General features: G+C 41.5%; 1 protein-coding gene across 1 annotated transcript in view; it reads right to left on the reverse strand.

Annotated features, from left to right (window-relative positions):
* The window catches only part of Lrp2 (LDL receptor related protein 2), a 164,415-nt gene that overhangs the window by 14,520 nt on the left and 126,194 nt on the right, over positions 1–23,701 (reverse strand). Inside the window, exons 54-67 of the mRNA XM_021184968.2 lie at positions 21,957–22,134; positions 21,026–21,222; positions 20,162–20,407; positions 19,060–19,188; positions 17,509–17,628; positions 16,140–16,256; positions 15,490–15,606; positions 14,466–14,603; positions 11,944–12,066; positions 8,809–8,937; positions 4,389–4,520; positions 3,456–3,587; positions 1,979–2,122; positions 485–650 (exon numbers count right to left, since the gene is read on the reverse strand). Of these exons, the coding sequence (XP_021040627.1) occupies positions 485–650; positions 1,979–2,122; positions 3,456–3,587; positions 4,389–4,520; positions 8,809–8,937; positions 11,944–12,066; positions 14,466–14,603; positions 15,490–15,606; positions 16,140–16,256; positions 17,509–17,628; positions 19,060–19,188; positions 20,162–20,407; positions 21,026–21,222; positions 21,957–22,134 (2,068 nt within the window). The remainder of the gene's footprint in view (positions 1–484; positions 651–1,978; positions 2,123–3,455; positions 3,588–4,388; positions 4,521–8,808; positions 8,938–11,943; positions 12,067–14,465; positions 14,604–15,489; positions 15,607–16,139; positions 16,257–17,508; positions 17,629–19,059; positions 19,189–20,161; positions 20,408–21,025; positions 21,223–21,956; positions 22,135–23,701) is intronic.

Here is a 23,701-nt window from a genome sequence, read left to right on the forward strand (position 1 = left end):
AGTAATACACTTGAAGAAGAACACGGCCATACTCACAGTTAGTCTTGGAACTCAGAGCTCTCACATCTAACATAGAATCTTGTGGTATGCACTGAATATAGAAAAGGACGGTGTTTGTATTGCATACAGAGGCAAGCAGGGATGATGGCTGTGGTCAGAGCAGGCCCATGCAGGGCTGATCTGGTCTAGCTGCTAGCTCACCATTATTTTTTTTTTTTTTTACTTTTTGCTTTGTTTTTATTTTATTTTTAAATTCATTTTTTTGGTTAAAATTTTACCACTGCCCTCTTCCTTCTCATTCCTCCAACCTCTCCTCTGCCACCCTCAAGTACAAAGCCTATTATTACTATACCCTCCAAACACAGAGATGCTCCCACACATATACACACATATCATGAGCTCACCATTATAACACACGCACTGTGGGGAAGCAGCACTCCTTTATGAAAATGAAATGGGCAAGAGAGATGAGTGACAGACTTACCTTCCAACCCAGTCCACGGCTAATCCATCTGGCTGCATTAAATATTTCAGGCCCAGGTCAACTTCACGGACGGGATTGTTGCTACCAGATTCAAAGTCGGGAAGGTAGGCACGTTTGATTGCACCGAATTGAGAGCCCTGTGCCAGCACAGTGTAGTATACAACGCCTAGGGAGAAGTGCACAGTAAGAGTGGGTCTAATGGGTCTAATAGAGTCATGCAGTGAGTGGTCTCTCGACCTCCTCACTTTCATAATACAATTAACTCCCTTATATCAAACCTCAATACACACTATACTTGAACTAGAAAGATTCAATGTATAACTTCCTCTGCTACGACAAGATACAAGCGTTATTTTATACTTGACCGAAACCAAAAGGCTGGAAAGTTATTATAAATATATAATATATAAATAAACATACAAAAATAAAGAAAATATCTAATAAAATAAACAAACAAACATGCATGCATACATACAAAGATTGTGCCCCCCACCCAAGACAGGGGCCCACTACCTAGTAGTTCAGGAAACTTTTAACTTCTAATTCTCCTTCCCCCTACCCACCAAACATAGAAGTTAATCTGAGCACACAAAGACTAAGACTGAAATTCAGAGTGCATTGGGCAAACACTTCTTTCCTAAACAGGTATCATTCTTGAAATAAACTTAGAGTTGAAAAGAAAAATATTGCATTGCATAAATAAATGTGAAAATACCATAATAAGTTTCACATTGGCATCATTATTAGTAGATCATAAACATTTCACGTGTTATCATATTTACTCCCCCACCCCCCAAAAAAAACACTCTCAGGTAGATAAGAATGAGATCATTATTAACACTTTACTGCCTAAAAAAAAATTAAGATCTAAAGAATTGTAACGATTGCTTGATGTCATAACTCCAGAAAACAGGACAGAAGGGCAGAAGACCATGCCCAATGACAAGCACTGTTCACTTTTCTCTTCATTTTGCCAAGATCTTTTAGTGCCCACTGCATATATTGTCTACAGGAGATACCAGGTCAGGAGCTGGGTATGTAGAGATGAATTTGGTTCAGTCTCCAAAGGGCACACAATTAGAAGAGTCATTCGAACAACTAGCGGCAAAAGGCATGTAGCATGTGTCTAGAAGCGCATATAAAATGCTATTGCCTCATGGTGGGTTTTTGTGGGACTCTGGCAGAATGTCACAGCAGTGACGTCGGTGCTCAGAAATCTGCCCCATGCCATGGTAGAAAGGAAGGACAGCAGTGTGTGCAGACAGGGGGTTTAAAATACAAGGAGAGGTGGGGAGAAGCTTCAGTGGGAAATCAAGAAAACCTGACGGGGACCCAAGTACACTGTGAAAATCCAGGGGCGCGCTGGGCAGGAGCCTGCCCTTCCAATCAGGCAACAAAACTCCACTCGATATGAAATGGCAATCCCCACAAATTCACCATCCAAGAATCAAGAAAACCAATGCAATGACCAATGGTTGTGAGTCTCATACTCACTGAGGCCTATGCCCTCGGGGTCCCAGTCGTAGTCAATCGTTTGGATATGTTCCTCCTCTTCCAGATACTCTGAGAACTTCTCGGAGGAGATATTGTACTTCCGGATGCGGACGTTCTCAGGCAGGAGCAAGAGAGGAGGGCTTCCTATAAACAAACAGAGGGCTGCTTTGTCTCTCTGAATGCCACTGAGATGTTTAAGAAGTAGGCATGAAATGCACTATAGGTGTTTCCCTTGCGGGCAGGGATGAGGAGGAGGGAGAAGGACGAGTTACTTTTAGAGGAATCTGACCCTCACAGCTGGCTACCCTTGAACTCAAAATCCAGATGTAAGCATCAGTTTTATGTTTTAAAATTAATTTATATATGTGTTTATTTACTTGTCCCCAATGGCAGTTTAGACAAGACGACCTCAAAAAAAGAAAAAAAGCCCATTTTTACCCAAGTGTTTCCCCCACCTACTGATAAGAACTAGATAGACATGGAGACTCACGAAGAAATACAGTTTTCAAGGTCCTGCTGAGAGCATCCCAGGGAGCTCTCTGCCCTGGCTCTTGACTGACAGGTTTTGTGATTGTCTTAACAGATAATCACCTCCACAGCCCAATTTAACTGCTGGCTAATGAGAGGCAAGACAGCTTGTTCTTGGATTTTTAGGTTTTGTTTTGTTTTTTAAACTCTTTCGACGGTGACTCATCCCAAAATACTTCTCTAAAATTTTTAAATTTTAATTTACTTGCAAAATGTCAATCAAATGTAATTTAAGTGACTTTTAAAAGTTCATTTCATATATTTCCTCAGACTTGACATTATGCTTTAGATGAATATTCTAATTTATTTCAGCTATTCCCTTAGTTAAAAGATTTAAACTTTTTTCCTTTAATTTGCTACTTAGTTGCAGGACCAGCTGTTCAAATGACCTCACTCTCGTTTCTGTTCTCAAATGCTTGACAGCCATGCACCTTAAACACCAGCTTAGGCTATGTGTAGGGTAGACCTTCCGAACACATGTTCTCGATACATTTCTTAAAGTCTAGAACCAAGCTGGGCGTGGTGACACATGCCTTTAATTCCAGCACTTGGGAGGCAGAGGCAGGCAGATTTCTGAGTTCGAGGCCAGCCTGGTCTACAAAGTGAGTTCCAGGACAGCCAGGGATACACAGGAAAACCCTGTCTCCAGATAGATTAAAAAAAAAAAAGGAGGAGGATGAGGAAGAGAAGGAAGAGGAGGAGGAGGAAGGAGAGGAAGAAGAGGAGGAAGGAGAGGAGGAAGAGGAGGAGGAGAAAGAAGGAAGAAAGGAAGGAAGGAAGGAAGGAAGGAAGGAAGCAAGGAAGCAAGGAAGCAAGGAAGGAAGCAAGGAAGGAAGCAAGGAAGGAAGGAAGAAGAAGCAGAGACTATGAAATGTGGAAATTAATTTTCTGGTATGTCAGTACTGATGTCCCCCAGAGGTGACTTGTTCCAAACATGAACCCATCGTACCATCAGCTGCACAGCGTTCTCCATAGTGGGTACTCATAGACTTGAAGCCATCGACACAGAAACATTCATAACTTCCTTTGCTGTTTCGGCAGCTCTGGGGGCAAATGCCAAACTCCTCACATTCATTGATGTCTGCAGGCAAAATAAAAGCCAAGAATGCAACACATATTCTGTCTCGTTCAGAATTAGACTTCCCAAGCAATGAGAACCAAGAAGAGTGTACATGAGACCAAAATATGTTGAAGACGTTCCACAATAAAAAAGAAAACTTCAATGGATAGCTACTGAGCCTAAAGTCCCCAAGCTGGTCAGCAGTGGACAGAGGGCTATTTTAACTAAAGCTGCATGACTTCACGCAAATGTTTCCTTGCTAAAAACATCTGCATGGTCGATATTTGGCATTGCTTCCCTTCTGATAACTAAACAGCTTCAAGAAGAGTCACCGATTTGGTGTAACAACTGACCTGCTTAAGTAACCATAAGAATTCTTTAAATCATCTCTGATGGGTTGGAAAAATAGCTTTATGGTAGATTGCTAGGTTCAGTCCCTAGTATAGAACGACATATGAATTAGACACAGTAATATACATGATAAAAGAGACCTAAAATCGCAGGCATCTCTCGTCTTGATGAGCTACCTTCTGAGCCCATGCCACAGAACTTATTTTATGCGTTGCCTAAGTAGGTATGTAATAAACACATGGGTTTTGACAAAGACATTGAGATTTTTGACTTCTGGTGGTTTTAAGCAGTCATTACCACCAAAACCTCCTTTATTGACACTGTGCACCAAAATGACAACACCAGGAGGTCAACCCATTAAGGAAATAACACAGTGGCTTAACTAAAAGGCAATAGGTGGAAAACCTAAAACAAACAAACAACAAAAAAAGCAAAGTTCTCTAAATAACAATGGAAGGAAAAATGTTCTACCTTGACATGAATTTTTGTCCAAAGTACTAGGTTTGAACCCAGGTCGGCAGGAGCAGATAAATCCTCCATTGCTTAACTGGGTGCAGTTCTGTTCACATATTTTTTCAGCACATGTTCTATTTTCTCCTAGATCTGGAAAACAAAATCTCAGCATCATAAGTGAAGGGTACAACAGGTCAGCCACAAGCACACAGATACATGACCAACTATGCAGCACCTTCAGATGATCCTTTTCCAGAAGCCCTGAAATGAGAGGGGACCTTTGTTCTGTCTGTAAAAGGCCTGGATGTTCTCTACACAAATGTGCAATGGTCCCACCATATACAGCACTACCAGGCTCAACCTCAGACACAGTGTCCAAAACCAGAGTCAGAAATTATGAAACCAGAGATTCCACAGCTAACATTGCATGTTCTTGCTCATTCATCTAATGCAATTAGGTAGATAGATAGTATGTATATTTTATACACACACAAACTCTGTGTGTGTGTGTGTGTGTGTGTGTGTGTGTGTGTGTGCTCGAGAGACAGACAGACAGACAGACAGACAAACTGTGTGTGTGTGTGTGTGTGTGTGTGTGTGTATGTGAGAGAGAGAGAGACAGACAGACAGACAGGTTAGAACAAAATTACAGTTATAATTTTGCCAAGTATTAACTAATTAATTGAAAGGGTAGCTATCAAGGTGTAGTAATATGCAACCATATTATGCTCTTTACATACACAAAATGCTTATAACAAAGACTGACTGAATTCCCAACAACTACACATTCTTAAATAAGTTCAGGTTTCCTTTTATATTTTTCAATACAGTTTACTGTTTGTATCTGTCAAGGAATTTGTCTAGTTCATATATAAAGCCTTAAATTAGTATATATAACAGAAATCTTAGAATATGTATATATCTTAAACTACTTTAACAATACTCCTGTTTGACCGCCATTGTCGTTTAGTGGTAAGGAATTTACCCAGCATTCAGAAGGCCCTGAGCTCCATCACCAGCAACACAGAAAATAATCAATACAAATAACATTCACATCTTTTTTTACTGTTACTTTATTAATGAGTTTCCCCTAGGAAGGGATAAAATTATGCACTAAGATTTGTGATTAAGGATTATAGCACTGATAGGTTTTTTTTTAAAAGCATAATTATATTTTCAACATTAAGGAAGAAGAAATACTGTACTATCTTAAATCTCTAAGTTAGCACTGAGACACCATCAGTGATACAGAAAATGATAGCTTGTGATATGACACGTTATAATTTGTAAGATATACTTCATTTTGAGACATGTTAAAATATAAAAGGAAGCATATATCTCAGAAATGAGGAGTTTTGATTATTTATATTAAGGGTTGTTATGAAGAGCCAAGGTTTCAAATGATACTTTACTGTGGGAAATATCTAAAAACAAATGGAAAAAAGATTGTTACATTGCTTAAAATAGTATATTAAATGTAGAAATTAATGTACAAAAAAAGAGTAAACCTTTCTTGGTTTTCGGATTCAGAGAAATTCATTTCTTCTGGTGCTGGGGATTGAACCTTGAGCCTTCAACCTTGGGCTTTTGCACATGCTAAACATGCGTGTAACTCTACAACATGAATATGAGCTACACCCAGCCTCTACTTATTAACATCTCTAGACTTTATTGCCTTTATAATACAGCAAAAGATGATCAATAGTTTGTTTGTGTTGGAGCTTGCTAAATGGCTATTCTTATCCCTAATTTTCTGGGTCTAGATTATCCAGGATAGATTCCTCACAGCTTGGAGTCTGTCCAAATTCTCTTTTCTCTTTCTTGCCTGGTGATCCTGTCCCTGGCAATCTCTACAAGTCACCAATTCCTGTCATTGCCAGCTTTCTTTCATCCTCTGTCACCTACTCCCAAACTCAGGTCGTTCGGAGAAGCTGAAGAAGCTGGGGCTAGATAAGGAAGTGGTGAGCGGCGTTTGCCTCAGGAGTTAAGCCTCGTCTACCTTTCAGATGAAACGTGTTTCAGTCACAGGCTTGTTATTATTTTAGCTAAAGGAGACTTCTATTTCTTATGGCATAATAAAGCTATTCGTCTCTATATTTAGGATAGACTAAGAACATTGAGTTTCAAGAGTAGGAGAATGCCACTCAGTTTACCACTGCCTGAAAATTACAGCCATGAAAGCTTAGAAGTCTGAGCTGCCAATATCGATCTATTTCAAAATAAATAAACCTCCGCAAGTTTTCTAATTCTTCTCGAGAAGGTTTCAGTGTCTCTAGGAATTTTTTCATATGTTGGCAAGCTTGTTGTGATCCTCTTTCCAATGCCATAGTATCTCTACAGGGAACTATTCTCTTAACTCTACCACTGGACTTTGTGATCCTCTCAGCTCTAAAGTCCATCTGTAATTAAGAGGTCTGGAATGCAGAAAGATCTCCCTTGAGTGAATCATTAATCTTCCAAAGTAAGAGACCTTAACAAGAGCAGTTCTATGATAACATTTAGAATGGAAAATTTCCATACAGCTTCTTTCATTTGAAGACCAGGAACATCTAGCCATCACCTTAATCCACGAAACAGTGACATTAAGGCTAGGCATGCAGCTTAGTGTCAGAGCAGTTGCCTAGCAACCAGCTTCTACAAACATAAGCATATGGCTCTCTGTTTATAAGACAGTCTATCTAGCTTCCAGCTTATATATATGTAAAAAAAAAGAAGAAAAAAAGGAATAGAAATATCACAGGAATAGCAAGTTACTCTACCTTTACAATTACAGAAATGTTATCTGCAGCCTGACTTCAGCTTTATAATTTCCTTTATAATTGAATGGTGCTAGGAAAATTTACATGTCATCCCATGACTGAACTGGGTTTCGGTGCTCTGAGCACACTCACATTCGAGGGATGCGTGTGTCACATGCACGTGATGCATAAGCAATGATTTCAGTCTGTATTCTAAAGTGTCATGATGCGCATCTTAATTTTTTTAGAAGCCCTATCTGTCTCATTGTATTCAATGATATGGAATGTAAAGGAAGGAAGAGATGGGGAGGTAGTGAGGGACCAAGATGAAAGAAGGTGATGGGCCTGGGGACCCCAGCAGTGGCATTATAAATAATTTTACACCTAGTTGAGCATGCCTTTAATTCCAGTGCGTGGGAAGGAGAGGCAGGTGGACCTCTGTGAGTTCAAAGACACTATGGTCTACATAGTGAACTCCAGGACAACCAGGGCTACATAGTGAGACCCTGTTTTGAAATAAAATAAAGAGGAAGATAAAGAAAAGGAATTCTACACCTCTGTCAAATGACAAGCCCATATCTGAATCACATCTAAAAAGAAGTTAATGCTATACTGCTTATTTCCTTTAACTAAACCATCTTTCAGTGAAAATCTTTATATTCAAGTATGGCTCTAAATACAGGCACAGGCAACAAGAGAAAGCCTCAGTTAGCCCAAGTCAAACTTGGAAAATCGCTAGCCTCCTAAAGCTGTTTACATACCAGTCTCTGTGTCAAGATCTGCCACCTGGCTTATCAAATTGTATCCAAAGCTTAATCAGGTCACTTCATTTTGACAAGCACTCCAAGTCCCTCTGAAAGGGTGAGATTAGTGGCAAGCCAAGTCAGTGTGGTCAGTTAGTAACTATCAAAAAGTCTTCTGGATGCCTGGGGGTATGTATGGTGGGGGCAATGCAGGAGGGAGTCATGTAATACCCAAGGAGTTGAAAACACATAACCAGTTAGGCGCTCTCAGTGTTTAAAGAGCTCCCTCAGAGGTCACTGGGATGACCTGAGTTCCATGTCTGGAGCCTATGGAAAGATGAAAATAAAGAACCATACCATACAATTGTACTCTGCTGTACACACACAGAGGCACATAGACTATGGCATGCCTGGGTACACGTATACACAGTAACTAGTTGGCTGATTGAAAGAGGTCAGACTGTGTCAACAATAGCACAACAGGTGCCTGAGGGCACCGGAGGCCACTCTCCTTGCCTGGAGTTCCATAGATACTTAATTTTTGCTTCTGTTAATCTCTTTGCTCCTCATCGAGTGACTTAAACTTCGAGAGCATCGGTATGGAGGTAGACAATCCCAGCCACCCATTGGGGCAGTAACAATTAAATAGTGTGCATATGAGCTAGGAAGGGATACCAAAGGTATGAGCTACTAATATAGCCTCAACCATTCCAAATGAACCAAATCCATCCCTTGATTATGTTAATCTCTTCCAACCCAAAGTCTTCCTCCTACTTAGAAGAAAAGAAAGAGCCACACATGATGGTACACACCTCTAATCCTAGCACTTGGGGGTGGAGGCAGGAGAATTAGAACTTGTAGGTGATCCTTGACGACACAGTGTTTGAGACCCATCTGGGTCATTTGAGGGTCTGGTTATTTTGCCATAGTGAAATATAAAAGGAACTGTTCACTTACTGCAACCAGTTTCATCAGAAAGGTCTCCACAGTCGTCCACATTATCACACACATAGTGCTGCGAGACGCAGTTCCCATTGCTGCACTTGTATTCGGTGTCTGTGCAAGGTTTGTGCGTTGGTTTTCTACCTGCAATGTAAGAACAAGGTAAAGTCAAAACTCCTCCTCACCAAAGCAGAATGCTTCACGTGTCCATTCACAGATAAATACATTGTTTCCCCACTTTTCCCTGGCTCCCTTGCAGCTAGTGACTAGTTCTAGTCATTGGGCTGTGTATTGGAAGTGACATATGTCACCCGTGGACTAAAGCCCACGTGCCTTCACACTGTCTCCTACGCTGAGGCTATAACCTTGGCGGTCAGGTGTGTCCGGTGGCTAGTACCAGGATGGACGCTGAGCCAGCCGCGCAGCCCTTTATACACACGAGAAAGAACTCTTTGTTGTATTAAGACTCAGAGACTCATTGGTGACTCAAAATTAATTACTCTGAGTAATATGGAATGATGAGAGAAGTGGGATCTTTCCCAATCGAAAGCTGAAAATACTTGGCATCAGCTTAGCAGTCAGGAGATCAAGGTTATTCATATGCTATGGCAAAGCAGTGGTGAGGAGGAAAGGCAGATCACGTGATACGGCACTTGGTATTCTAGGCAAAGAGGTTAGAAAAGAGTGTGTTAGAGTGCCCAGCCCGTCCTTACTCAGCATAGGTGCTTAAGAGGGAAGGTTAGTGGAGGACTGGTTGTTATATTAACAACAGGAATGCAAGAAAATAAGGGCAAAACCCTTTGCAGTATGGGACAAGCTGACCACATGGGAGCCCCAAGTAGGGAGAATTTGTGGGTTAAAAGGCTCTAGGATGCACAGGCCAAATGACACCAAGGTTTGACAAAATGTCCTTTTTTTTTTTCCCTAATGGTGGAAAAATGGCTGTGAACTGCTACAAAGGTGTGTGAGAAAACAAGAAAGGAGACAGATAAAAGAGCTTTCTCGGAGGAGCATCACTCAGTGAGGTTGTCTACTGTAGAACTGAATAGAGGAAAGCAGTTCAAATTCCTTCTAGGTTCCTGAGAAGAGTGCGTGGCTGAAAATGCCAAGGTCATAACTCTTTGTTTCATCATGAAATTTAAGTGTGAATTAAAAATATGATTCAGGAAAATTATAGCCTGTACATGCTTTTCTAGGTGTGATATTTTGACAGTGAGAAGAATAGGTCCAGAACAATGACGTCTAATAGATGAGGATAGGGACTGGAGAGATGGTTCAGTGGTTAAGAGCCCTGACTGCTCTTCCAGAGGTCCTGAGTTCAATTCCCAGCAACCACATGGTGGCTCACAACTATCTATACGGGACCTGATCCCCTCTTCTGGTGTGTCTGAAGAGAGCAACAGTGTACTCACGTGCATAAAATAAATAAATAAATCTTTAAAAAAAAGTTGACCAGGAAAGAAATTCAAGAATTGACACCTTAAAAACAATAATGATTTTAAAGATAATCACTCAGATTGGTGAATGAAAGAAGCTATTCATAATGCTTCAAATAAAAGATATACTCATCAGCTCATTACCATATGGCTAGGAATATAAAAATGTTCCCAAGTGTTGTTTCTTTCCTATTTCTTGTTCAAAAGCACACTCTTAAAATGGATGTATCTACCTATAGAATTCCTTTAGAGCATTATAGCTTTGGTATCAGCGGGATACTAAACAACTGATTCCATCATAGTAAATATCATTCTCTTTAAGGTAGTGACCTCGATGTATTTACAGTTTACAGAGGGTTAAGATGCAGTACATTGTGTTTTACTGTGCATCATTAATCAAAATCTTTATTTCTTTCTTGAAAGGAGTCTTGGCCTCCAACCTAGTACAAGTGAGTGACATTAGACAGCTGTCCATCCCCTAAGGAGGGCTCATCATATGGAGAGGAAAGCCAACAAGGCTATAGGGCTAAAGAGGAGGGCCAGAGTCTAGGAAGCACAAGAGGAAGAGATGTTCCTCACAGAGAGGCATCCTGATCTACCCAAATCCCTTCTGATTCAAGTGGGGCCTTCACAATATCTGCACAGGCTGAATATATTCATGGTCTGGTATCTCCATGCCTTAAGAGCATGCCGAGGTGCTGTTAGGTATTGACTTGAGTAAAACTCAGGTTTTTCTCAGATCAATGTGGCATCCTAGTCCAGAACTGTTACTGGCAAAGAGTCTAATTTATTCATTCCAAGTAAAATGAAATAAAATTTCTGTCATGCTTTTATTGGAAAAACTAGCTACTTGTTCCCATTTTCTCAGTGGTTTCTTTCTAAGCAAACTTGCAAAAAACTGGTCAGCTCTCTCAATAGAGTAACTTTTAAACAAAAGTATGATTTCTGATATTTAAATGTGAAATACAGCCAGTTTCAAGTTTTTCTCTTGAACTAATCTAAGGATGGAGAGATGGATCCGTGGTTAGGAGCACTCTTTGAGACCCTGGATTCAATTCTCAGCACCCACAAAGCAGCTCACAACTCTAACTCCAGTTCTAGGGGACCTGACACCCTCTTCTAGTCTTGGGTTGGGCACCAGGGATACATGAGATGCAGGCAAGATGCCCAAACATATAAAAAAAATAGTAAAATAATATACTTTTTAAAGATATCACTTCATTTTTCTCCTCTGCGAAATGGATTTCCACATCCAGGAAGGATACCGGGTTAGCTATGTTAACACGGTGGCACCTTATTTAACATGATCTTTTCAGCTGAGCATTAGAAGAAATATACATTTACATGCCAGATTAGCAATTAGCGACTGTAGGTTGTGAAGTCCTCATCTTTGACAACAATTAACAATTAACTTTGTGGAGTATGACTCAAGCAGTACTTGGTCTTTTCTCTCATTTTTCTAAAAAACATGAAAGTATCTTACTTAAGTGCCTAAGCAAAGATTAAAATATAAGGAGTCATCAACATCTTCCTCAGGGGAGATAGGAAGGATAGGGCAGGCTGGTGTGTGAGCAATGTACGCGTTCACACTGTCTGTGATTCACCACTACAGGCACAAAGCAAGCCTCTCCAGGACCATTGGAAACCCCGAGGAAGATCTCAAAAACAGCTAAGGACCCAGGATTCTGCCTTCTCCTTTTCCCATTCTGCTTACAGTGTTCTTCTTTCTCGTCGCTTCCATCTCCACAGTCATCCACACCATTGCACAGCTGGTGGCCGTAAATACAGCGACTGTTGTCACACCGGAAACGCTGTGGTGACTCACATGGAACATTGACTAGGAAATAAAAAACGAAGCTACAAGTTAAAAGTAGAAGTGACAATGTCTAAAACCTCCAGGCTATCCCAGTGCCAGGCTCACTTCATTCACTCATCACTCATTCATTCATTCACTTGCTCATTCAATTAATCAACAAACATGTCCTGAGTCTCAGATACACATTACAACACTGTTTCAAGTGCTAGGTAGATCCTAGATATAGAGAGGTGCAAGAGAGACACAGTCTTCACTCTCATGGAACTTGAGTCAGACAGGAACAGACTTTACATACAGAAGAAGCTATATAAAAATCTCTGTGGCTAGGGCACAGAACAAGGAGGACATATGTGTTAAGTCATGAAGTTGGAAAAGCCATTGAGATTATATAGGAGTCATCCTAACAGTCAGGAGACCACAGTTTCGTCCTTCTGATTGTGATCTTTAAATATCCATAGCATGAAGTCTTCATTTCATCCTGTCTAGCAGCGACTTATGCAGCTGGGAAGAACAGAAGGGTCACACCCAGGCACTGGAGACACAGTCCTCTCTGCATATACCAACATGTCAGTGAACTCCCATGATGGTTAGTGTTAATGGATTGGGTTAAGTGGGAAAGTGAGTTAAGCACTGGCATCATTGCTCCCTTCTTATGGCTCTGGGTATACAATAACCAATTACTTCAAGCTCTTGGTGATGTGAACCCCCTGCCATCGTGGACTGGAACCTGAACCTGTCTTCAAGTTGCTTTTTTGCTACAACAACAACAACAAATGAAACTGAGACATCCATATATGTAAGTCAATGAATCCCACATAAATCTGTGTTGTTCTTCTAAATGGAGGACTTGAATTATTTGGTTTTCTGACTTTCCATCAAAGACAGATATCAAAAGATGACCCTTGTAATTAGGCTCCTTTAGAGGAAAGGAGGAGTCGACCCCCAGGGCTGATTCTTGAAAATACTGTTAGGGAAACTACTATTTGAATTATTTGCTGTGAATGGCTGGTACAGACATTAGGAAAGAACATGGAACATTTGTGTGAGTATGTGGAATGGTGTATGTGTGTGTGTGTGTGTGTGTGTGTGTGTCCTCACCTCTCTAACATTTAATTTTATTTGCTATGACAGATTTTGCCTTACAGAAAGAAATAACTTCCTAAGTGCTTCTGAAATTTTGAGTCACAGGGCAGCACTGGAAGGCCATTGTGAAAATACAACAATCACTGAAAGAGGAACTCTGACATCACACTCAGTAATCCCATCTCTGCACAGAGAATGAGTAGGACGGTGCAGGAAGAGAATGGAAGTGATAGGACTTTGGAAGCATTGTTGAATTAGAGCCACTTCACTGGAGCCATCGGAAGATTTCAGGCAGAAATGTCCCTGGGTCCCTTCTGAAACTGTAACTCCCTTCTGAATTGCTTGGAAAGTTTCTTCCTGAACTCCTGGGCCACTCAAGCCTAGCCAAGCAAATTTGCATTTCTCTTGTTTTCGACCAGTGATACCACCATTCCCAGCCCAAGGGAGACACTGTGAGAATTACACTAGCCTCTCACCAGTGATCCAAAACAACTGCAGCTTCATTCACTTGGTGAAAATCAATAGTTCTTAACCAGGGACGAATCTAAAAAGCGCTGGAGCTTTTAAAACATAGGTATGGGGAGATGGACATAGGCTCAGAGATTAAGACTACTTGTTGCTGTTCCAGATCACCCGGGCTCCATTCCTAACATCTACAAGGGAGCTTACACCCATCTGTAACTCCAGTTCCCGGAGATCCGATGCCCTCTTCTGGCTTCGGTTAAGTTCAGTATAGTTCGTTCTACAGACAAAATACCCATACAATAGTCTTTTCTAATCTTATTTAAAAAAAGAAAGAAAGGAAGAAAAGAAAAACCACCCTTACAGATTCTGCCTCCGTGAGCTTAAACCAAGCCAGAACATCTGTTATGATTCTGGCCTGTCCACACCACAAACAAAAAAAGTATCTATAATGGTCCTGAATTATTATATAAAGGAAGTGGTTTCAAGAATCAAGTCTTCAGGTTTTACACAAGAGCTCCAAGGGGACAAGGAGGGGGTACTTCAAGGATGGAGAGGAGAGCTACAATTTACGCCTCTTCTTCCTCCTCTTCCTCCTCCTCCTCCTCCTTCCCACCTCAGGACCTGTGCACTTCCAGTTTCCATGTTTGCTACAGCCTATATATTTAAAATCTTGGCTGTTAACCTAACTTTCTCAGGCTCCAGCTGGAGAACTGAAGCAAGAGGACTAAATGAAATCACCAGGATTGATTGCTCACCAATCAGGCCTCAAGACTACACACCTGCCCTCCACGCTCACACGCCGCATAGAATGAACACTGATATATATGGCCAAGCAAGGAACTGTCCTTTCAGCCCCTCCCTCGCCCTCTTACAACACAGGTGGATCTCCTCATCAGAACCGTCGACACAGTCATTTTCCCCATCACATATCCAAAATGACTGGATGCACACGTGGTTTTTACATTCGAACATGGCAGCTGGGCAGTAGGTACCATTGGGAAAGCGAGTTGCTGTTGGTAAGAAGGGGACACATATAAAACATTAATGAGATAGACATATACGATTTTACTCACTTTATGAAAATCAATAGCTCTTAACCAGGAATGAATCCAAAAAGCTCTGGAGAGCTTTTTAAAAAGTGGTTATCGGGAGCTGGAGAGATGGCTCAGAGATTAAGAGTTCTTGCTGCTCTTCCAGAGCACCCAGGTTCCTTCCATTCCTAGCACCTACATCGAAGTTTATAACAATCAGTAACCTGAAGTTGGATCTCCCTCAACACCTGCTATTGTGACTCTTCATTATTCACTACCCTGTTGCTGTGGCTTATCTATAAAAAGGGATGTAAATGTCTTTGGCCGGGTGTAGTGGCACACACTTAATACTAGCACTCGGGAGGCAGTGAGAGGTGGTTCTCTGAGTTCGAGGCCAGCCTGGTCTACAGAGTGAGTTCCAGGACAACCACAGTTACACAGAGAAACCCTGTCTTGGAAAACCAAAAAGACAGGGAGCGTTTATGTCTTAAGGGCAAGACAGTTCTCTGAACCCAGTTTTCAGTGACACAAATCATTACAGAGAGAACACTATACTGTGTCTCTCTGGCCAATCGCCACTTGCCACATGTATCAAAACTGTCTTTCCCATCATCTTTGATTGTCTCCCTGAACTTCAAAAAGCGGCAACTGCATCATCAAAAGTCTATTGTAAATAACTACTGCACGACCACTATAAACAACTAGGGATCCTAAGTCCACTGGGAAATAATGACTCAGGCAAACTCAACGTCATGAGTAGGCTGAAGAGAACATACTTAGGCTTTTAAACTAAGAAGTGGGTTGTGTCTAAATTGCCCTTCCTATGCACTGAAACACACAGAACCTCAAGTGAGCAGGCACTTACGGCAAGCGGACTCATCCGAAGCATCCAGACAGTCTGCTCTCCCATCGCATGCCAACGCCTTGGGCACACAGTGTCCACTCGTACACTGAAAATGTTCAGGATGGCACGTCTTCATCTCTGAAGAGAAAAGATCATAATTCTCAGAAGAGCTCATGGAACTGGGCTCACAGAGGCTACTGCTCCTTTCCTATCCATAACCCATGGCTGACTCATAGTGAACTCTCGCTACCGTTAGTAAAATAGACAAACTCATAATTCAATTTCTCCATTCAGCATACGGAGAGGAATACTCCTATGGCCCTGTAGGGTAACCTCGGCTCTTAAATTCCTCCTCAAATTCCTCCTCAGAAATAATAGTTTCAAGGTTATATGATGTCACCCATACCCACCATTTAATCAGTTTTAGAGCGTCTGTCCCAATGCTCCGTGTTCTATCCCAGGGTCACAGGTACCCTTCTTATCTTCCTATCACTATGATCAGACTATTGTAAGTTAAACATAAAGAACGGAAAGTGCAGATGGCATCATGTTAAGTGGAACTTTAACATGACAAAAATTTTATGTCATTGCACAGTAAAGAACTTATCAACACTGGTTTACAAAGTCTCCACAGCGTCACAGTATAAGATTCTGTGTGCCCTGATAGTTACCACAGTCCCGTTCATCTGAGTTGTCTCCACAGTCATTTTCTTGGTCACAGACCCATCGAGAGGGGATGCATTGCTGATCAGCACATCGAAACTCGCTCTCTGTGCACTCCCGAGGAACTGAAAAGGAGAGGCACCAGGCTATCAGTGTGCACCAGGAATCCTACCTGGGGAGCTAGCCTGGGCCCATGGGTACCTAATTCTGTCCTGTGGTCCAGTCACATTCTAAAACAAAATCTTATGCCTCGCTGGACATGGTAGCACAGCCTTTAATCCAATACTTGGGAAGCAGAGGCCAGGCTGGTCTACATACTGAGTTCAAAGACGGCCTGAGCTACATAGTGAGACCTTGTCCCAAAAAAAAAAGGGGGGGGACACCAAACAAACAACTGCCTCAATTTCAAATCCATAAAGAGTTTTGCAAAACTCTTGCTACACATTGAATATGACAGTATTCAATGTGAACTTTATTATCTTTATTATCTCATGTACCTACTAGTAGTGAGACTTGAACCTAGGACATCATCAATGAAGGACAAGTGTTTTAACACTGAGCTACATTCGTGGACTAGATCTATACACACATATATACATACATATATGTACACACACATACACACACACACACACACAGACATCATGTATATATGTGGTCTCACTATGTTTCTCAGGCTGGCCTTAAACTCACACTATCATCCAAGGAAGGCCTTGTGACCTTCCTCTTTCTGACTCCCACAGGACTGAGAAGCACCTCCTAGAGCACTCTTGTGTAACAAGTCTTAGGTGGTTGACACTGCTAGATGCAATCAAGACCCTGATTCTCCGGAATGCCTCTAGCCAAGGCTGAGGACTTCTGAAACATAACTAAAGTTGAAAAGGTTATACTTAAAAAGAAACTTGAAATTGAAAACATACCATGAGCCAGTGACGACAAATGATGACTGGGGCATATTTTCTAAACACGCCTTCCCATTCAAAACTAAATACTGAGTTTGGCATGCTCAGTCTAGGTCTCTGGCTTCCTCCCCTCAGGTTCAGGTTCCATTGCTAAGTCATTACACCTGCTACCAAAACATCACCTATACGCACGCTCACGTGCGCGCGTCTGTGTGTGTGTGTGTGTGTGTGTGTGTGTGTGTGTGTGTGTGTGTGTAAAACTCACCAAAGTAGACTTGATTAAATATCCCCTTCACAGATACCTTCTCCCAAAGCTTGCCTGATTAGCATTTCAGGAAAATATATACTTCTGTATCCCAGAGAAAAAGGCCCAACAAACTGACATCTCACCCTCTGAGGAGGAATGGATGAATTATATAGACAGACATCCCAGGCCCTGTGGCTCATGGGGTCACAAAATCCTAAGCACACTCACCACAACTTTCCTCGTCTGAGTTGTCTCCACAGTCGTCAATGCCGTCACATTTCCAGCGGAGAGGGATGCAGTGGTGATTTCCACACCGGAAATCCCCAGAAGGGTGACACGGCACCGATTCTACAAAGCACAATCATGGTCAAGACTTCGTAAACTAGGGTCCCCGCCTCATGTTGACAGAGTCTGAGAATTTCGTTTCCATCTTCTTGAAGCACCCAGACACTGGGATGTCCTCTGTTAGCTAACCCTAACCCATCCTCTATTTTGAAAGTAAATTTATTACCTTGCGGGAGGAAAAGTATCTTTTGACTGCCTTGCCTGCCTCTGCATCAGGGATTAAAGAAAGGCATGTGACTGGCCATTATTACCTTTTATAGAAACTATTCTAAAAGTAAAATATAATATCAAGTTTTTAATTGGCAACAAGATGCTAAAACTTTTTCAGAGGCTTAAAATGGAATCATTTGAACATTCTATTACACCACCTTTAGTTTTTTAGAACTAGTGTCATTAAGATAACTCATTATCTTTTTTTTTCTTCTCTAAACTATACATTCAGACGCTTTGGTTTCAAGAGACAGTATATACTTGATTTTGACAATTTCCATTAAATTTGTCCCTTTTTTTGCCTACATTTTTTTCCATGTTGCCAGAGTGACTACAGCTGCCTACTAGATGATTAGGAAAGTCACAAAGACACTTAGAATATGATGGTCATGAAATAATACATCCAGATTTGGAAATAACTCTTTTGTGCCATATTGTACCTACTACCATCTGTGAGATCAGACAAGCTGTTTAGACATGTCACGTATGAATAAGGACTGTACATTTGGAAGAAATTAAACATGCTCCTAACATCTTTTTTTTATTAGATATTTTTTTGATTTACATTTCAAATGTTATTCCCTTTCCTGGTTTCCCCTCAGAAAACTCCCTTCCCCTATCCTCTCCCCCTCCCCCTGCTCACCAATCCACTCACTCCTGCTTCCTGGCCCTGGCATTCCCCTACAATGGAGCATAGAGTCTTCACAGGACCAAGGGCCTCTCCTCTCATTGATGACCAACTAGGCCATCCTCTGCTACATATGAAGCTGGAGCCATGAGTTTCACCATGTGTACTTTTTGGTTGATGGTTTAGTCCCTAGGAGCTCTGGGGGTACTGGTTAGTTCATATTGTTGTTCCTCCTATGGGGCTGCAAACCCCTTCAGCTCCTTGGGTCCTTTCTCTAGCTCCTTCATTGGGGACCCTGTGCTCAATCCAATGGATGGCCTGTGAGCATCCACTTCTGTATTTGTCAGGCACTGGCAGAGCCTCTCAGGAGAGAGCTATATCAGGCTCCTGTCAGCAAGGATTCTAACATCTTAATGATATTGTCTCTAACTTATCTGCTTTGGGACCAGATGTCACTTAAGATGACATGAATTAAGTTCCCCCAATGACCCCAAGTTCCTTTCCAGAGGTAAAGAGATGGGACATCTATCCTTATGAGAGCAGTGCTTGACACTGACATTCTCTTGCCCCTCCCCAGACCCCAGAGCCCTTCCTACCACAGCCTTGCTCGTCACTGTTGTCCCTGCAGTCATCAAAACCATTGCACACTGCCCACTGCGGGATGCAGCGGTAATTAGTTTTGCAGCTGAATTCTGTGTGGTTGTCACAGTTGTAAGCAGCAGTCACTGAAAAGGAAGAAATCAAGAAATGAGAGTGGAAGTACCAGTCTTGCTGGAAACAGCACCAGAAGGCTCCTCACTATGGTTATACAGAGGACTTGGTGCATGGAACTAACAATTACCACGTAACCACTAAACAGACACCTCCATTAGGTGTGATAGGTGTGATGTGTTCAATGAGCAGAACATTAGAGCCCTAACTTCTTTTGTTATCTCAGTCCCATTCATTAGGATTGTGATGTACTTTAGACTGGAAGGGATATGTAGTTTGAATGTAAATGACTCCCAAAGGCCCATAAAGAGTGCCACTGTAAGGAGGCATGGCCTTGAAGTAGGTGTGGCCTTGTTAGAGGAAGTGTGTCATGGTGGTAGGCTTTGAGGTATCAGAAGCTCAAGCCTGGCCCAGTATCATTCTCTCTTCCTGCTACCTGAGGATCCAAATATGGAACTCTAAGCTACTTCTCAAGCACCATGTCCTGTATGCTGCTGTGTACCCCTGAAACTGTAAGCAATACCCAATTAAATACTTTCCTTATGAGAGCTGCTGTGGCCACAGTGTCTCTTCACAGCAACAAAAGCCTGACTAAGGCAGGGCACGTACCTGGTTTGAAGTAAAATCCTTGAATTGCAATGCTGGTTCTGTGGTAATATGACCATGAACTTAACCTGAGCCTCACTCTATTTACCTGCAATGCAGAGGCCTCACCCTCCTGACCTCAGTGTTTCTCATATGGATCACGTGAGTGTTCCCTATCGTGCTCTGCATGGCTGGACAGCTCAGTGCCTTGCACAGGAAGTGTGGCCAAGGTCTGGTTACAAATAGAAACCACTCAACTATGCTCTATGTTGTAGTGATAGAGTTTGTAAGGAAAGACAAGAAAGGATATTTCCTTCTCTTACACTGGGGTAGAGGGACGTGTCCCCATCTGCTTGTCTACTGGCCTTGTTTATTTGCATGGGCCCACCCCAGGGAACTCACTGCATTCATGGGTGGGCTCATCAGAATAGTCTCCACAATCATTGTCTACGTCACACTTCCAGCTCTGCGGGATGCAGCGTCCATTGTTACACCTGAATTGGCCGGGCCTGCAGGTCCGGCTGGCACAGTGGGAAGGATCTTCATCTGAGTTATCCAGGCAGTCGTCCACGGAGTCACACTGCCAGTACTCAGGGATGCATCGCTTGTTGGCACACTGCCACTCATTGGCTTCACACCGGTGATGTTCTGCAAACAGGGCATTTGGTTACGAGTCGAGAAACTGTCAAGAATGGGAGCACCATGGGTGGGGTCCAGAGAAAGCCATTTTAACTTCCTTTCACTGGGTTTTACACTCTAGGGTAGTTCCTGGTAACATTGACGACTGCATGGAGACTTATTCTTATTTAGAATAACTAATAGGCTTTTATTGGACTTGTGAGTTCATGTCCTTTTCTTCACACAGAATTGGGGGCTAGATGCTAAACACACTTTCTAACTCTGTTTTCTATCATTTAATTGTTTTCAAAGTTTGTGATTATTGCTACTTTTGACACTCTTTTAGTTTGTCGTTGGGGAACCATATTACTAGAAGAGAAAACACAGTCTTCATTTAAAATGAAGAGAAAGAAAGATTCCTTTTCAATGTCAGCTCAAGGAGGATTCTGCAACCAGCACATAGAAGAAAACCAGCCATCTAGATAACTTATTATTGACCTTAAAGGTTCAAATTCAAATCCTCTATCAGAATACATACAGGGTTGGCCCTAATTTTTCTCCAAAATTTTTGAATGAAATTTTGGGTTGCTTCTACAAAATCAACTACAGAAACGGACCAAGAAGGGTATAGAAAGGAACCCAACGTACCACAGAGAACACGGTCTTCGTCAGAGCCATCGGCACAATCCTGGCGAGCATTGCACAAAGCCTGGGGGCTCGTGCAGTTGCCATCCCGGCACTGGAACTGTCCCAGACGGCAGAAGCGGTGTGGACAAAGGTCTGATTCATCAGAACCATCAGAGCAGTCTTTCTGTCCATCACATTTCCACCATATAGGGATACACCTACACAAAGAGAGTAAAACCTGTAGAAACACATGGACGGCCATTGACCTAGCAATGTCCACAAGGAGAAGTGAATTAGATGCTGAATCCCAAGTGATGGTGGGGAGGAGACAAATAGAATTACATTTTTAGAAAGTACATGATTATCTACCAAAATGAAGAAAGACATTTGAGTATTTTTTTTTTTGTTTTGGAAAGCTGAGAGGTTCTAAGGATTATTGAGTGCTTATGACATGACAGATATATGGTAAAGTCACATGGTGTCTTCTCCATTATTGAACCCATCCTGGACCAAAAAAATCAAGCTTTAACAAATAGAAAGAAGTGTGGGGGGGGGGGCACAATTTCTTCTTCAGACAGTCCACAGAATGAAAAAAAGTCTTTGTCAACTCTACTTCATTATCTCTTTGGATAACAAATTCCTTTTACTCAAGAAAGATCTTTACCTAGACAGAAAGTTTGATCCCACTTATGAGTTAAACTAGTTAACCAAAATCTCAGTTAATGGAAACCCATACACCTAGCGTTCAGAAAGCTGAAACAGGAAGATTGCTGTGAGTTTCAGGCCAGCATGGGCTACAGAATGACGTGTAGGCCAGTATGAACTACACAGCAAGAATTCATCTCAAAAAAAATCAGAAAAGAAAATCTCTGTCCAACTCTCTAGAGTCTCGAAGGTCAATGTATGCCCAAGGGCAGGCAAGGCAATTTGAAAAGGGGAGCAGGCGCCTCACTTTTCATTGTTGCCACACAGGAACTGCGTGCTGGAGCACATGGGCATACAGAGTGTCCTGTCTCGAAGCTGTACGGTCTGGAAGTCATCGGGACACTCGCAGGTGAATCCTCTCCCTCCTGCTTTGATGAGGCACAGGTGAGAACAGCCACCGTTGTTGGTAGCACAGGGGTTGCTCACTATGGAATAGAAGAAGAAAGCACACATTTGTTGTCATTTGCCTTGAGTGCCAGAGCCATGCATGAATAGCCTGTGCAGTGCAGTGTCTTAAGTTTTTTGGTCTCCCCTTAGAGACAAAGATTAACTTAAGTTACAGGAAAACAATATGAAGACTATTAACATCCAGAAAGAGATACTGAATACCATTATGGTGGCAGTTCTCATTTTTCTTTACTTCTAAGTTTGTCAGATGTTAGAAATTATAACTTCAATTTTGCATCCATTATAGAGATTTCTACCAATGAAGGATTATGGCTACACAATACTTTGTTCAAGAATGAATTTAGTAATCCATCCCATCTATTTCCTCCCTGTTCAAAATTATGACTACTCCCAAATTATCCCTTAAAATGACAACCTATCTATAATTTGTAAAATAACCATAACCAGACATCCAAATCCAAGAGATTGGGATGACAACTCTCCACAACTTCTTCCTGCTGAACAGGGGTGATGAAAAATTGGTCCAGAATTTATATATTGATATAGAATTAAGCTTTTCACTGATATAAATCTCTTATATTGATACAAAATTTGCAACTCATTTAAAAATACAAGGCTCAGTCCTTCTAATAACTGCTATTATACACTGTAATAGCATGTAGGATGATTAATTAACACAAGTTAAAGGCCAGATAGTAACCTCATGGTTATATTAGATTCTGTTCTAATTATAATAAAGCATTTTCAGTATTACTCAAATAGAAATGGCTAAGAGTAGTAAAGGTTTAACAGTTCAGATATACTTTACATAGATAGTCTTCAAAAACATCAGAGAGCCACAGACTGTGGCATTTAATATTATGTCATTACTAAAGATCATTTGACAATGAGGCATATCTGTTCCTGACAGCTTCCCCATTCTACTTCAAAGAAGAATTTAAGCATCAAACCCTCCATATAGAGTTGCTCCAGTTATGGCAAGGTAGCCATTGGACAAGAACTGCCCTATTCATCTTCAGACAAAACATACTGTCCAGGAAAGGACACACAACACAGGATAGTTGGCATTTTAGCTCTGCCAAGACAGAACAAACTAATCTTCATAGTTCCTGCTTCATTTCAAGGTCTGTCAGATGGTTCTGGGCCACAAGGCTGAAGACAGATGCTCCAACCTTATAAGAAATTAGGGAACTGTCCAGGTAGTCAGTTGTCTTTTATTTGTTTAAGTTTTGGAAGCTATGTTTTTATGCTTCCTACATATTCAGGTAATGATTCATTCTCAGATTTCTGACAGGGTTGAAGACTAGTTATAGTCTCATAATCAAAGTTGTTTAGCATTGAAAGAGATGACATAGATTTGAAAAAATGGTTTTCAGATACTAATGCAAGCTAAAATCGGAACATAACTTAGGTATAATACTGTAAGTTCTTTAAGTTAGGATAGATGATAGAGTGCTTTATCTAATTGACAAACATGATGGTCAAGGCGTTAATTGTATACCATACTTTGTAATTTACATAATTGCTAGGGTTAAAGAGTCAATAAAGAGTCAACAGCTAATGGCATGAGAAGGAGAGGGAGAG

The sequence above is a fragment of the Mus caroli genome, chromosome 2, assembly GCF_900094665.2.
Source record: "Mus caroli chromosome 2, CAROLI_EIJ_v1.1, whole genome shotgun sequence".
NCBI lineage: Eukaryota > Metazoa > Chordata > Mammalia > Rodentia > Muridae > Mus > Mus caroli.